We start from the raw sequence: 12,056 nt of genomic DNA, 5'->3' as shown, positions 1-12,056 counted from the left end.
TAGAGAAAGAATAATATACCGGAAGTATATGAGAGGAGAGGAAACGATCCAAGTAGTTGATGGAGAGGAAGGCAGTAACCGGTTTGAATTGAAAGTGCGAATGAACCTATTTGAGTGGTAAAAAGCTATTATTATCGCACAATCATTTACGATAAACAGAACTTGGTGCGTTTGTAGCTTTGTATGTATATGCACATACCTTGAGGATGGAGTTGATGGAGTCCTGGCGAGCGGTGAAGTGGCTAGATCGGTTTTCGCAGAAGCGGAGGTAATCGGGGTGGGGCATGTGGTGGGGCTCCGATTCCAACAGCCGGGCGATGAATGACGATTCATCTGATGTTATTGGTGTCGAACAATATTCGGAGTACGTGTCAGCATCGGATCTGACGACGTCGTCCGCCAATTCCTCGTTACACAACAAGTTAGTATCGGAATTATCGGACATGGCGGAGCACGGCGGCGGCAATCAGCGGCGGCGAGCTCACAGCATTAGAGGCGGTGGGGAGGAGAAGAGGAGGCGGTGTGGAAACAAACATGGCCGGCTAAGGTTTGTGGAGGAGTAGTAGTAAGGACATTTTTTCACTTCTCTTTTCTTTCTCTCACACACATACTGTGTGTAGTGCGCGTGTTTATCTCTCTAAATAAGTAGTGGTGGAAAGACGAGAGGGGAAGAGGAGCGTGGAAGGAAGAAGAGTGCAGCCGAGATTGATCTATGGACTGTGAAGGTGAAATTCTAAGGTGGAGCAGGTGTAATTAATTTGGTGTATTTATTGCCGTCTGATTAATGATTAAAAATACATCCGATGATCTTATGATTAAAGTGGGCCGAATTTCTTTTTCAGTTTTTATTTCCCAGGAAAGGCCTCTTGCTCCTTGCCAACCATTACTACTATACTAAAATACTGTTTTACTCAAGATTAATAATTATTATTCTTTTTCAACTAGTTATGTTAATATTTTACCATAATAATATATATGCTTGGGTTTACCATAATGATAGACAGTTAGAATTTTGAGTCAACTAGTTGAATGTGTAATGGTTCCTACAAAAATACATGCAAATTCTAATCCTATTACAATTGGAAATCTCTTATTCATATCATGTATTTACGTCTAACTCCATCAAACTGAAGATTTATTTGTAAAATCACCACTCGATTTAACTTTTACACACACACGCATATATATATATATATAAAGAGATTGGAAGAGTGTGAAGGGTGTGATGATCTGATGTATTTCCGCTGCGGGGGGTACAACGCATGATAGAAAACTGAATCATAGGGTGTATAAAATAGTATACTTTGATATTCGGGATTGACTGGTCTTTGCTCATTTTTTCCTCTAACAAACTTATATATTTATTTGAATTTGAATTTGAATGCAGTGGGAGAGATTGTACTAACTTTGAATACCCTTTGGGTGGCATGAGCATGTGCTTTCCTCCTGCTCCAATTTTTACCTTTTTTTGGGGTCTCAGTTCCATCTAAATCCCTGCATCCACACTTGTATTTCCATCTCACAATTATTTACTCCTTATCTCTATTTATAGAGCTGTGTCGTTTTTTAATTCTCTTTTGTTTGGACAATCGCATTTACACCTTTAAATATAATGATCTTAATATATTTAGTCCTACAACTGCGTGCTAAATAAATTTAGTCATATAATTGAATATATCCAAATATATTTACAAATTATGGGATTATTGAGAAGAGCCCTTATTTGTAAAATATGCCAATTCTTCACACACATAACTGTTTCTTCGTTCTCTTCCCATATATGTTCCTTCAGACAAGCATCATTCTCGACTATGTAGAAGCATCAGATGCAGTTTATCTATTTTACATAATTTGAACTGTCCATAGAATACACATTCTTCATTCGGATGATTCAAAGGTTAGAGTGAGGGGAAGTACTTAGAGAGACCATATGGGAGAGAGTAAAACTCTGCACTTCTAGGATCTTTGTCGAAATACTTGAACTTAGCCCACCAATGCCTGCCACTGTCTCTTCGAGTTGAGGCGTGCTTGCGTGCAAATGTAAGGTCCAGAAAGAATGCAACGAGTCCGGCCACGGTGGCTGGGGACGTGAAGATCACTAACACCATTTTGTTGAACTGCACAAACGATAGAGGTTACACGTGATTAGTCCGTCACAGGTAGAATTTGCATAAGGTTATATACGTGTGTGAATCGAGGAGGTTGGCATTGGTAGGCTTTACGTACCCAGACGGAATGAGTATGAACAGGGCTGTGACCAGAAGTTATCACGTAGTCACTGAAATACCTTGGTACTGAAAGACCCATGAAGAATGAGAAACCTATGATAAACTTTGTTCTGAAGCTGTTGAGGTTGCAGTACTGCAGTAGGCCAAGACCAGCAGAAGCTGCATTAAGGACACCGATGATGAACGTGAAAATTAAATAAATACCATCAAAATCGGGACGGATGTGGGACAGGAAAGAAACATATTGTTTCGTATCTTCCATAGAAGACAAAAATTCGGCACAGTCAAATTCCAAAATTTGCTTAGACTCGAATGTGGCATACTTAAACTTGCAGATTTTCTGTCGTACTTTCCATTGCCAAACCTGCGTTTTTTGAAAACTGTAGGAAGACAAGGAAATTGCTACTTTTCTATTGATCTAGAAGGCGTTGAAAGGATTTCCAATTCGGTAATTCCCATTGAGCATCCTCCAATTTAGAAAATTTGGATTCTAATTTATGAATTGAAACAGAGTCGTCGAAGCATTAATTACATCAAGTACATGAGGCACAGTTATATTAGAAGGAAGATATACGTACACATGAGAGCAAATAGAACACAATATAGAGCTCCAACAATTGGCAGTGGGATGGAAGCAATAATAGCTCCAAACTTTCCTGTTTATTTCCATGAAAGATTATACAATGAGTAGAAAATACAGAGTAATTTTGTGTAATAAAAGAACATAAAAAGTGGGCATCAGATGAACAAACCTAATACTGAAAAGAAGAGCATGAAAGCTGCTGATATCTGAAGCACCCTTCTGCTCCCCACTCGGGTCAGAGCCAACAATCCTACATTTTCACTGCACAAAGAAAAAGGGAATTAGATTATATGGAAAAATGGAAGCATTAACAATACATCCAATAAAAGGTTTTCCACTGGTTATTTGTTCAGTTTGTAGGAGAATTAAATATTTTTAAGTGTTATGATCATGCCAAAAATAACATAAAGTGGCATTCATATGATGTAGATTCTCCCTCGGTTTTCTAAAAACTGAAGTGCATGTATTCAGATTGTCTGTCAATGCATCTAACTGTACCAGTGACTCACATTACTTCAATTCTAATTCCTATGCCTAGTCAATTTCTAAAACCAGGATTCTCATCTGATGGACATGACCCTTCCTTGTCATTATGATTCAACCAACAATCCAGTCATATGTAGAACCAGCTTCAACCAGTACACTCCAGGGGCCTTTTCATGATTAAAACAAGGTATTGCATTTCAATGTTTATATGGCGCCAACTTACTTTAAATAGACTGAGTAGACTTTGAGCAAGGTAGTTAAGACAATCTTTTAGATCCTCTAAATTATCTCTCACATATATTTGGAAAAAGAGAAGGTTCCTACAATTATGCAATTTGTGCAAGAAATTGAGTTCCGAGAAAGCACAGCACAAATATATTAAAATGGAAGCAATCACACTCTATCTTCATGTCTCCATTTGAGATTCTTTATAGTCATTATGCATTTCTCATCGTAAAACCATCAGTATCAAAATACTCTCCTCTTAATCGTAGAGGAAAATGTGGTATATTATTGACTTAAGTAAACAGTAACACCATAAGCATCTTGAATCTATAATTCAGTTCCTTTGTTTCTTTCAGCAGGTTAGATGTATTACACTGATACGGTAGATCCACTTCCTGTACCGAATAAACCATCCAGAAATATACCAAATCCCTGTATCTCACAAAAAGAAAGAATGAGAAGAAAAAAAGTTACATATGAAGGTTGGAAAACCCTGGAAGAATAATATGAATTCCGGAAACAATCTGATATATAAGCAAGCTCTCTTCTTACCAGCCAGCCAACACCTCGGCTAAGAACAGAAGCTGGTATATGTGTTGCACTCCCATATCTAGATGCAGCAATAAATGCCCCTGTTGACTGTCAAAAGAAAATGAAAATGAAACCATATAAGTTCATCCTTCCAGATAAGTAGGCAAAATTTGACAGGTACTTTTTCACCAAAGATCTTAACAATCTCGTTGATTGAGCAAGTTCTTTTTGGGTTGAACTTCTGAGAAGAGGAAAACCAAGAGATAACTCTCAAGTAAAATTATGTCCATTTTCCAGAAATTTGGGATATCGATAAGAACCTCAACCATTGCAACAAAAGCTGCAGCTAGTGTCACTAGAACTTCTCCAACATGTAAACTGGGTTGACCCCATTGAATTGGATATGGAAAGCTAATCCTGCATGTTGAGGGCGGCATTAGCACTTGGAAGAAATGGAGCAGAGACTATCAAGTTAGCAGCAGGCATTGGAATGCTTTTGCATCCATAATATAGCTACTAGCTAGTTCGTCTGTAACCTGAAGAGAATAACCTATAATCTCAAACTGAGGAAATTATTTTATATGTAATAATCCTTGGAGATATTAAATTTAAATACGATCTAGCATTTTTCATGAGGTACGGAAGGCTGTTTGTTATCTCTTGATGATTCATGCATTAGATTAAATAACATCTAGGTCAAGCAACAAATTATACACGAGTGTCATTGTGAAACAATAGATAGAGCAAGTCAGTACAACACTTCTTCATTGCAGACTGCAACCTTCAAGTATCACTACAATGAAAAATTTTAAAAAAACTAAATATAATTACACAACATCACTCCTACTTGAGCAGAAGAAAAAATAAACAAAATCCATAATTTTGAAAATTAATACTATTTTATAGAAATAGTAGAGAAACTATAGGTCCTAATCAAGGGACTGTTGAACATTTGACTGCTACGGTGATCACTCAGCAGCCAAAGAAGGCAGCCTTAACTGAAGAAGATAATCTCATGTACCAAAAATTATTAAAACCATCAGGAATATAGCTACATTTTTTTATCAAACTCCACTAAGAGTAAAATGGAATGTCATGTATGTAGAACTTGAGCACAAGAATTATGGAGAAAACAACTAAGACCTAATGGAATTGTACACGTACCATGACGATCCACTTAGAAGTCCAGAACGATCAACACGGCAGCTCAACTGAGTATTTAGGGGCTTATTTTTGTATGCGCCAGCTGCTGTCAGAAGGGCTGCATAAGCCCATACAATCCCCACAGACAATAAGACAGCAAAACGATCGTAAATCGGGCGCTTAAAGCTCCATATGTACGGAATATACTGCCACAAATGTAATCACCATGAGTCAAGTAAAAAAATCTCAACTTGACAAATAACTTAGTAAGGAAGCCATGAATACCCCCAAATCAAACTGTTTCTGCAATCTAAGTTGCCACGAGAACCAACTGATGATTCGACCAAAAGTGTACGATTACAGGTCCAAATGCAACTTTCTCTTCTACGCATTTCTAAAGATGAAATTAATAATGACCAATCTCCATGTGTTTTTATCTTTATCTTTAACCACATCCAAAACAAGAACCGAAGAGTATAAGAAATAATTCAGATTTGACATAATTCAGTGGGAAGCACACTGGGGATTTCCTACCAAACCACCTGATATTGTACACCTTTTACATCCCCAAAGAGGAAGAGGCTAATATATGTTATAGTAAAGAGATATGCTTACCTGAGACAATAAAATAAGAATAATCAGTTCCGGAAGCCCAACTTCCACACATTCTGCAAGCTGCAAAATCAACCAACAAAAATGACAAGCAATCAATTGTAAAATGCTTTGTCATTATTAAAACTGCCTTTTAGATGAGATCATTTTCATGTTAGAGGCCAGGTTTCGTGAAACATGAATCCATCCAGGGGTATCTAAGGCACGCCATCAGAAGCACACTTTGACCCTAGACGCCTTGACTTCTAAAGTTCTGTGGCCTGAATAGAGGCCTCAAATTTGGGTTTTGGGAAAATAGGTTGAACTTACATATAACAAACATATTTCCTAACCAATTTCATATAGACAGCATGAGTAGGAACAACTCATCTATAAGACACTCATAACTTTACTCAAGTGATAATATTGCTAGAAGATTTCATACCAGCGGGAAGCCCTGTTCATAGAGACCAAGTCCAACAAGAGCTACCAGAGGCACAGCAGAAAGAGGACTCAGGAACCTACAGTGTCAGACTAACGCGATTTAGTCATTGATTCTTTCACAAGATACCAACAAGTAGCCTAACTCAAATTTCGTATCTAACCATGTACCTTACAACAATTCTCCAAATTCCCAGAAAACCAAGCAACATAGGTAGTACTGAAGCAACCATGAGAGCACCTTGTATTGCCCTCATCGTTCTTATAAACCTCTTCATTGATGATGGGAGAAATTATGATGTCAATAAGTAAATAAATATGGATTCTCAAAATATAGCAATCTTATTGAAAACCAACTGCCTTAAGGAGATTAGCAAGCTAACCTGATAAGGATTGAGATAGATGTAATATCTTTGGGCAAATGCAACATAAAGAGATGGAACTATGAATCTAAACGATCCGCCTATCACAACAGGCAGCCGGGTGCCAAACCAGGTCTGCAAAAGTGTGTTCACTCCAGAAACAAACAGCAAAGTTTGTATCACTTGAGCCTTCTCCACCTGATAAGGATAACATAGAACATTCAGTTTCTATCATACTCACAATTTTATTCAAACAAATAAACAGCTAATCAGTGGTAAAGAATAACTCTAACATTGCCACCGCCCATGTAAGGAACAATGATGGTAGGAATGATCACAGTCGTCCCAAGCATTACTAAATAGTGCTGAAATCCCAAAACGACGGCTTCAGCTGCATCAGATTAGAGGTCGACACTTAGGAACTATGCTATGCTTCAGTGTCCATAAATTGGGCTAAACCCCTTGATATCGAAAGTTTGAAACCATATATAAAACTTGTATAGATCTAAAATTCGTTACAGAATCACAAGCTAAAAATCGCATTTACAGAATTATAGCAAATTCAGGGAAAACTCCAAACTCGTTTGCAACCAGGTTACACATTGATTACATGGAAAGCTTTAAACAGGGCAAGATAAATCCAGCAAAGGCAAATTGTCCGTGAATAGGCCCAAATTTGCATGCATGTGAAACAGAGAGTTCAAGTATAGCCCATTTTACAAATCTCGTTTGTATAACTGAACTGATCGACGCCATTGATATGCCCATGCAAAACGAGTGTTTCTCAGTGAATGAGTGTGTGTGTGTGTGTGAGAGAGAGAGAGAGAGAGAGAGAGAGAGAGAGAGAGAGAGGTTTTAGCTACCCCATGAAGGGTTGCTGTTGACACAATAATCTACGCCGGGAAGCTGTTCTTTGACAGGGTGAGGCACCAATTCATCCACCACCTTCGCCGCCACCGTCATCTTCTCTCTGTTCCAATCCCCACTACCATCAACTGGAAAGCTAAGAACTATAGAAATTCAAGCCCCTCAAACATATATATACACATAATCATAACCAAGTACGGTTGTTATACGTACATCGTACCACAAAGCAAAATTTTTACATCTCATTCTTGTTCTTAGTCAACAGTCTCGTCCATCCATCCTTATCACTAGCGGGAAATTCTAATTCGGGCCCATTTTCGAACTCAAATTAATTTTTTTTTAAAAAAAAAGTTGATTTTGGGAGGGGTTTAATCCCATGAATCTCAATTCAATCAAAATTAATTAATCAATCTGCGAAAAACTGGAAATTGATTGTCCTGCTTTGTTTAGGCAGAGAAGTTGAGAATTGAGAAGGGGAAGCCAACTAATGTGGTTGAGTAAGATGAAGACTCCATTCCTCTTTATCAGTGCAGTGGGTAATATTCTGTGAAAGTGATACCTAACTCACCAACCAATTTCCTAAATTTCTGTATCTTTTACTTTTGAGTACGCTCGCTCTTTCTTCTTCTACCTTGCACACGCTCTCAGTTCACAACATTTGACTATCAATTTTAGCTCACCCTTGTCGGATCAATTTTTATTTTGACAATGATTAGCTCACTAAATTGAGCAATACATCCTCCCAATAAATTAATATCCTAATGACATAAATTTTAATAAATTTACATAAAGTGAGAAAATATCTATATATTTATTAGGAGCCGAAAAATTGGAGTTAAAAGTCATCCATTTTTTTTCTTTTATAAAATTGTGATGCAAATTACAATTGGAATATGATTAAAAAAATTATATTATTCCTAAACGTCATAAATTTTAGCACTATATATATAAACATAAACATTGATTTTCATTCAATCTTTTTGCTAATATCAAACATTTCGTGAATCTTAAGTGAATAGGCTATCTATTTATTGCGGGTTAAATACAATTTACCCCCTATGATACGTGAAATGAACAAATAAACTCCTGTAAAAAAAGATTTAGCAAATTACCCTCTGTGTTTCAAAAAATGAAGAACGGACATATTTCAAATGATAAGACGTAATTTACTCTTTTATTTTTCACATGGAATTTTTTACACATTTCTCATATTATAAGGGGATAAATTGCATTTTTTTCTATTTATAATAATTCCATAAATTTTAGGAGATCATGGCGTAATTATTAGTGTTTTTAATTATAAGAAAACTCAACTTTTGTGGTGTGTTTAGGTGCTAAATGTGAAGGAAGTTCACCAACCTGGGAAAGCCTATTTCTTCTCCTGCGCACTTCACTCAAACACAAACAACATATACACCATTTTGGTTGAGTCGATCAATATTGGGATGAAGAATTTGGATAAAATTCCTTAAATTGGGCTGAAAATACTGATTTTCAAAGGTGGAATGCTAGTTTCCAATTGTCGTATGTGGGCTGAAAATTGCTAGCAGTGGGCCACAGCCTAACACTCCACAGTTGATGCCCATAATGATGTGATTGTTCCATAATTCTATCTTATTTTTTATTTTTTATGTTTCGTAACTGTTCAAAATATAGCATAAATTCTTTTATTTGTTAAGAATTAAAATAAATAATATTCTTTTACTTGTTAAGAATTTAAAAAAATATTATAATTATAAAAAATAGCAGCAGCGGTGCTGCCTACTTTTTAAACACCTCCAAGACCACCCCACTCTTGTAACTTTCTTTTTCTTTGCATTATTACAATAATTTTCCCTAAAAAAGTACATTCTTTTTTATTTACTCTCACACCTGTTTATATATATATATATATATATTTTCTCTAAAATTGTTTTGGCCATCATCTCTAAGCTTTGTCTTGAAGATCCATTTACAACCAATTGCCCGTTTACCAGGCAAAAAAGGGACAAGCTTCCAAGTGTTGTTGTGCTCTAAGGCCTGCAGCTCATTGTTCATGGCCTCCCTCTATTCATCATGCTGGATGGCCTAAAAAAAAGACTTGGGCTCCTACAAAACAGATAACGAGGCTACAAACAACTTAAATGCAAGAGTGGTGGAGTGTAAAGAAGGAGGTACATGTGCAGAACATATAAAATCATTAAGCCAAGGAGGACATTGAGTATTTTTGGTGGAACGACGAAGAGGAGGTGCAGGTGGTTGAGGAGCAAGAGGAGAAACAGAAGGGACACAGGAGCCAGAGGAACTGCAGGAAATGGGTGAAAAGTGCAGTAGGATCACAGACAGCATCATCAGTATAAGGGGGACCTAAAGGAAAAGGATAGAGACTAAGAGAAGAGAGAGAAACAGGGTAGAAAAAGGAAAGTAATGTTCATGGAAGTGAACATCTCTAGAGATGATAATACGGTTTTTATCCAAGTCATAGAGTTTATATGCTTTCTAGGTCATGGCATACCCTAACAGAATGCACTTGAGAGCCCTAGGATGAAAGTTAGACTTGTGAGGATCTACATTACTAGCATAGCAAAGGCAACCAAAGGCACAAAGATAAGTGTGAGAGGGACTGTGATCTATTAATTGTTCAAAGAGAGTTTTCTAGTGGAGGAGCTTTGAAGGTGTTCTATTGATTAAGTAGGTTGCTGTGAGAATGGAATTACCCCGGAACTGTAGGAGGCTTGGTATAGCAAGGCTCTAGTAACATTTAGAAGTTATTTATGTTTGCGTTCAATTCTCCCATTTTGCTGAGGTGTATATGTGCAAGAAGTTTGATGGATGACACCTAGATCTTGACAAAGAGTGTGGCAGCCGTTGTTTAGGAATTCAGAACCATTGTCCGTCCTTATGACTTTTATATTTATGGCAAATTGGTTATTGATCATGGAGAAGAAATACTTGAGAGTGGAAGCAACTTAGGATTTGTGTCTCAAGAGGTAAGTCCACAAGGAGCGACTGTAATCATCTAGAATTGTGAGGACATAGTTGCACTTTGAAATTATATAGGTTGTATAATGGCCCCAAACATCTAAATGTATAAGATGAAAGGGTGCTTCAGGTTGTGATTCATTGGAAAGAAATTTCATTAGTTTGTTTGGCTTTATGACACACATCACAGGGTACATCAAGATCGACATTAGTGAAAACACAGATTGGAATATGTTTCATTACGTTTAAAAGAATGTCCCAGCCTATTGTGCCAGGTTTGTACATCACATTGAACTGAGCTAGAACATGCAATATTGCAATGCACAGAGGGAGGAAAGGCATATGTGTTAAGGCTCTGTCTAACAATGTAGAGATTCTTGGAAGCAGTCCCTTCAACCAAGCTCCTTTCGTAACTTGGTCCTGCAATAAGCACTTAGCTTTAGGGAACTGAAAAGTATAAGCATTGTGATGACATAACTGGCTGACAAATAACAAGATGATAGAGAAAGAAGGAATATAAAGACTTGCGTGTGTGTGACATGGTCATTTAAGTGAACAATGCCAACGTATGATGCAAGCTTCATGGAACCACCAGGCAAGTGAATGTATTTGGTATGTGGAGGCTTAGTGTATGAATGATAAAGTTGAATGTTTCACATATATGGTTAGTAGCCCTGCAATCAATTATCCAACAGTCCGAATCATTTTCAGATGGTCCAGAGGTATTACCAGCAAACTCTTCTGTATTTTGTGACAAGCAAAGTTCGGTAGTGGTGGTATCTACAGATGTTGCCCTTTCATCCAGTGTTGCTGCAGCAACAAAATTTCGATTGCTTGTTCCTTCTACTTGTACTTGTACCAGTTTTGCTCTCCATGAACCTGGAAGCATGTGTCTTATGTAAGACCAGGTTTATGACAGTAGGTGCGCAACAAATTATGTTTATTCAAATATGGTTTCCTCCTGTTTGAGAACATATCTCCTACATCCTTCTTGTTATCTTTCAACATGAGCTGGTAGACCATTTGTCTTGAGACTTCTCCTATATCAGTGTGAACCTGCCTTTGTTTCTCCACCGTGAAAACCATGGAGAATGCTCGCTCTAAATCTGCCAAAGGTTCTTGCATCAAAATCTAGCTTCTTTCATAATCAAAGCTTTCATGTAACTCCATGAGTAATTGCATCAATTGTGTGTTCTCATTCCTCTCTGCAATTGCTTTGTTTAACCACATGTGCAGCCTCCAGAGGTGCATTTGGGATTAGGCGCCAGGCGACAATTTGTTCCATATTTTATTAAGTCTGGTCACATAAGCAGTCAGTGATAGATCCCGTTGAATTTGATAGACCATAGGGCCATTGCTCCGCCCATATCTACCTTGAATCTCAAGCCAAAGTTCACGTGAGGAAGATACGTACATGAACGACTCAACGAAATCTCTGGAAATTGAATTCCAAATCCATGACGTGACCATTAAATCCACCCGTCTCCATTGTTCAAAGATCCCCGAACCAGCTGTTGGTCTGGGGAAAGTCCCATCAATGAAACCGAGTTTCATCTTTGTCCTAAGCGCTACATAAACGGAGCGACTCCATGGTAGAAAGTTTGTTCCGTCTAGTGTTTGTTGTTGTTGCTGCTGCTA

At 37.5% G+C, this 12,056-nt stretch overlaps 2 protein-coding genes across 4 annotated transcripts in view; both read right to left on the bottom strand.

The window, feature by feature from the left end:
• Positions 1–756, bottom strand: part of LOC105169468 (cyclin-D1-1-like) — a 1,957-nt gene extending 1,201 nt beyond the window's left edge. The window contains exons 1-2 of one of the 2 annotated variants that reach the window (XM_020696435.1): positions 200–756; positions 20–106 (exon numbers count right to left, since the gene is read on the bottom strand). In XM_020696435.1, the coding sequence (XP_020552094.1) occupies positions 20–106; positions 200–445 (333 nt within the window). In that variant the 5' untranslated portion in view covers positions 446–756. The remainder of the gene's footprint in view (positions 1–19; positions 107–199) is intronic. The other variant, XM_011089862.2, reaches the window with a different exon arrangement.
• Positions 1,664–7,970, bottom strand: LOC105169466 (nucleobase-ascorbate transporter 4). 2 transcript variants are annotated; one of them, XM_011089856.2, is made up of 15 exons: positions 7,678–7,970; positions 7,454–7,593; positions 6,884–6,981; positions 6,612–6,788; positions 6,400–6,500; positions 6,233–6,308; positions 5,812–5,871; positions 5,218–5,402; positions 4,374–4,470; positions 4,075–4,161; positions 3,896–3,954; positions 2,981–3,072; positions 2,807–2,884; positions 2,227–2,387; positions 1,664–2,117 (listed from the first exon to the last, which is right to left on the bottom strand). In XM_011089856.2, exons 1-15 carry the CDS (start codon positions 7,701–7,703, stop codon positions 1,899–1,901), a joined length of 1,656 nt encoding a protein of 551 aa, XP_011088158.1. In that variant the 5' UTR covers positions 7,704–7,970; the 3' UTR covers positions 1,664–1,898. The 2 variants fall into 2 exon arrangements, with proteins under 2 accessions (XP_011088158.1, XP_011088159.1); XM_011089857.2 differs by having other exon boundaries at positions 1,665–2,117; positions 7,671–7,970.

This window comes from Sesamum indicum, linkage group LG8 (assembly GCF_000512975.1).
Source record: "Sesamum indicum cultivar Zhongzhi No. 13 linkage group LG8, S_indicum_v1.0, whole genome shotgun sequence".
Classification (NCBI taxonomy): domain Eukaryota; kingdom Viridiplantae; phylum Streptophyta; class Magnoliopsida; order Lamiales; family Pedaliaceae; genus Sesamum; species Sesamum indicum.
The sequence above is the reverse complement of the archived record's forward strand: the minus strand, read 5'-3'. Positions and strand labels throughout refer to the sequence as shown.